Source organism: Hevea brasiliensis, unplaced genomic scaffold, assembly GCF_030052815.1.
Source record: "Hevea brasiliensis isolate MT/VB/25A 57/8 unplaced genomic scaffold, ASM3005281v1 Scaf372, whole genome shotgun sequence".
Classification (NCBI taxonomy): Eukaryota; Viridiplantae; Streptophyta; class Magnoliopsida; order Malpighiales; family Euphorbiaceae; genus Hevea; species Hevea brasiliensis.
Genome location: NW_026614887.1, coordinates 91,683 through 95,555, shown reverse-complemented (window position 1 = coordinate 95,555; position 3,873 = coordinate 91,683). Strand labels below are relative to the sequence as shown.

The 3,873-nt window shown below is 31.7% G+C and overlaps 1 protein-coding gene across 1 annotated transcript; it reads left to right on the top strand.

Annotated features, from left to right (window-relative positions):
- Positions 1–6: 6 nt before the first annotated feature.
- On the top strand, positions 7–1,303 carry LOC131177235 (diaminopimelate decarboxylase 1, chloroplastic-like). Its single transcript, XM_058142196.1, has 4 exons — positions 7–305; positions 438–560; positions 637–726; positions 983–1,303. Exons 1-4 carry the CDS (start codon positions 228–230, stop codon positions 1,061–1,063), a joined length of 372 nt encoding a protein of 123 aa, XP_057998179.1. The 5' UTR covers positions 7–227; the 3' UTR covers positions 1,064–1,303.
- The last annotated feature ends 2,570 nt before the right edge of the window (positions 1,304–3,873 follow it).

Here is a 3,873-nt window from a genome sequence, read left to right as displayed (position 1 = left end):
ACAATGTTGCTGGGAAATACTGTTTTAGATGTTTCCTTCATCTCATACTTGGTTACAGGCATGCTTATTATTTGCTAACCTGCTTCTCAGTTCAGTTTTTTGGGGGCACTAAACTGTGCCTTAAAAACAATTTGGGTTTGTGAACTATTGTTTTACATTCTTTTAAGTTGGCAGCTATTGCAGCCTAAGCATGTGAGAAATTCTAGCATTGCTTATTTTCCTGCACGATGTCAGACATATGCGGTAATAAAGTGATCCAATTTTTAAAGAGAATCAAGCTGCAAAGTGGCTTTCCTCTGAATTATGTATTCATCTCTCCTTAAGTAGTAATCACACCACCCAACCCTCCTACCTCCTCGCACTCGAATACTGTTTGGTTTCTACATAGTGTTCCTTTTTTTTTTCTAATAAATAGACTTTTCAATGTTTTGTTACAGCACATTGAGCTTGTTTCTCCCGCAACAACTAATGCTGACATTTCAACTTTTGATGTGGTGGGTCCTGTTTGTGAATCTGCTGATTTCTTAGGAAAGGATAGAGAACTTCCAACTCCATCTAAAGTAAGATGTTCATCTTATTCACTGCGCAGTTGCAGCAAGGACTCTTCATTTTCTGATCAAGAGTTGTGCTTTGCAGGGAGCTGGTTTGGTTGTCCATGATGCTGGTGCTTATTGCATGAGTATGGCATCAACATACAATCTGAAGATGCGCCCTCCTGAGTACTGGGTATGGTTTAACATTGGATCTTAATTCAAAGTGCCTCTTATCTGTACAAATCATATGGAACATTGTTGTACTTATAGACTTGTATTTGATTTCACTGTGCTTGCAGCTTGGCAATGTTAATCTACCTCTTTTCTATACAAATCATGTTATGTTCTGAATACCTCATTAACTAGTAAACAATTGTGGTTTCTTCTTCTGGAGTAGTTTTTGCCAAGAAAACTGATCCTTTGAAATTAAATTTTATAAATTTGTTTAGGTCGAAGAGGATGGATCAGTGGCCAAAATACGGCACAGGGAGACATTTGAGGACCATATCCGGTTCTTTGAGGGTCTTTGATTGCAGACATTAAACATTTCTGCCAGTGCAACAGGCTTGAGATGTGCTCTTATTGTATTGTTTACATAGACTACCATGCTGGTTATCATGTTGTATTGAAATGTTCTATTAGGCTGGATTTATATTTTGCATCATTTGAAGAGATGAAGGAAAGAACGGATGAGCATTTGTGAGTTGACCACGTAAGTGTCCTATTGTATCACAATTCTGTTATTAGAAATGTAGTTGCCATGATTAATATTTGTTGGTGCTGGTGTCTGACGAGATTCAGGGGAGATGGATTGTTCTGCAAATCCTAAAAAGACAATGACATGCCGGAATTATTTTGCAATTCCTCTTAAAACACCCATGCGTCGTTATAATTGACTAGCCATTGGACAATTGCTCTATGGCATCATGGTCTAATCCTGCTGCATATCACTTGTCATAAGGCATATAGGAGCCTGAGCAATTTCTTACTTATTTATCGTTGAAATTTGTTTAGATTGGATAACCAACACTCCGATGCTTAAGTCATACGAACTGAATTAGTGTATGAACGAGAAATTGATTAAGGGTTAATAACTGTATCTGATGGCCTTTCTATAAGTTTTAATATAGATTTTTGCTAAGATTGGAGTTGATATTTTGATAGAACTAGAAGTCCACTTCACTTGGGAGTCTCACAAATGTTAAGAACGTAAATATAGCAAAAATCACAGGATCCTTATATTTTGGCTGATGTGTCGAGTAATTGAAGATATAATGGCAAGCATCGTTACTAAGTCATCTTGAGTCAATATCCTAACTACGCATATAGTAGTTCAAGCCTTGTCCGGACAGGCTTACCACTTAATTGAGACTCGCTCATAAGTATGATTTTGGAGGGCTGTAGTATTAATAAGAAGCTAGAATCTAAAGAGTTGTTTATAATAATTTTTTTTTTAAGGCTTAAATAAGTCATTGTCATTTAATATTTCTTATTGAAAGAAGTGGATGGGTAAAATTTTAGAGTTGAGTGGGGAAAGCCACTTTGAGTGATACGTGACAATGATGGCATACCTAACAAACATATTAGTGACAGAACTTGCTATTGTCTGATGCCCACTCTGCCTACTAATCTTCATGGAAAACACAACAATCTTCAATGGTGAAGTTAATGATCCAGTGGTTGATAATTTGCTGGATTGTTAAGAAATCTCCTTCGGTTCAGTAATTGTCAATTTCTTATTGTGACCGCTTGAAAATAAGCCTTGTGGGCTAGGCAGGGTTATTATTGCTCTTGATAAGATAAATTTTTAAATTTATATATAAAGAAAATTATTATTTAGTCTCTATATTTTAATAAAATTAATTATTTAATTTTTTATTTTTAAAAAATATCCTATTTAGTCTTCTATTTTTTAGTCCTTGAACTGTTTAATCTCTCCTGTTATTTTAGAGTAAATATTTTTTTCTTAACTCAACTCTTCAATTCTTATTATTCAAATAATACAACTATTCAATCTAGTGTAATTTTAAATTTATCAATTATTCAGTTTTCATCTAAAATTATTCTCCCTCCTTTAATTAACTAATAAAAAAGTTAACAAGAGGACAAATAATTATAAACTAAAAATAAATAGATTAAATAATATATTTTTTAAAATAAATAAATTTTAATAAAATTCAATGGCTAAATAACAATTTTTCATCTATATACAAACCAAAACCTTGGAATCAAAACCAGAATCAGAATGTTAATTGATTGGTTTGAATAGGAAATGGGAGTGTGGGACTTGGCTGATCCATTTGTGGGTCAGCTCATTTGTCAATTCAAGACTCTTCCCATTATTTCTTGGAAAATTCTTCATTTCATGTCATTTGATTGTGGAGCAAAGTTCTGTGGCCTTGATTCCAGGCAGATTAGAATGGCGTCATCATAATTTCAATAAAATTGGTGTTTTTGGTGAGTTCAACTTAAATCAACTTCTTAATACTTGTGTCAAACACAAGGCAACATTAGGCATGACATTGACAAGCAATAATTGGCACTTTTATATTTATAATATTCACAATTGAATAACAAAAAAATCCAAATGTTTGCATTGGTTTTATTTAAACATTTTAATTTTATATCAATTATTTAAAAGTTTTATTTTAAAGAAATTTCAATCAAAACTGAAAATTAATTAATTAATTGACAACATCACACTTATATTATATTTAATATCACATAATTAAAACTATAATGTAATTATAATTATTTATCTTTTTTTTATTATTATCAATACTACCATTGTCATCTTTACTTGGCTATCACTATTACCCCATCATGTTTCCACTTCAATTACAACTACTATCACTACCACAATTACCATCGTCTTGTTTCCATCATCATCACTTGACCACTATTATCGTCATTCCGATACTATCCACTCCACTGTCACCTAATTATTACCATCACTGCCACTATTATCTCATCTTACTGCTATTATTACCTAACCATCGTAGCCACCGCCACCACTACCACTACCAATCACTGTAACTATTATTTTTATTATTAATATTATAAATAAATTAAATATTAAAATCAAAATTATCATTTTATTACACTATTTATATTTTTATTTTACAACTAAACATAGAGATATAATAACAATTACCGTACATTACAATTATGATTACATTATATAATTGATTATATTGCATTATATTATGGTTTATTAAACATATCCTTAGATCATGTGCTTATGAATACTTAACATAACACCTTTAAATCTTATTTCATAAAATCCTCATGAACAAAATCAAATTCACTTAAAATTGAATTTTAATTTTGATTAAAATTT

What these genes read in the sequence shown, in the direction of transcription:
- LOC131177235 (XM_058142196.1), top strand. Translation starts at nt 228, where the DNA reads ATGTCAGACATATGCGGTAATAAAGTGATCCAATTTTTAAAGAGAATC. An exon ending in AACTTCCAACTCCATCTAAA is followed by an intron (nt 561 to 636) that starts GTAAGATGTTCA and finishes TGTGCTTTGCAG; the next exon opens with GGAGCTGGTTTGGTTGTCCA. An exon ending in TGCGCCCTCCTGAGTACTGG is followed by an intron (nt 727 to 982) that starts GTATGGTTTAAC and finishes AAATTTGTTTAG; the next exon opens with GTCGAAGAGGATGGATCAGT.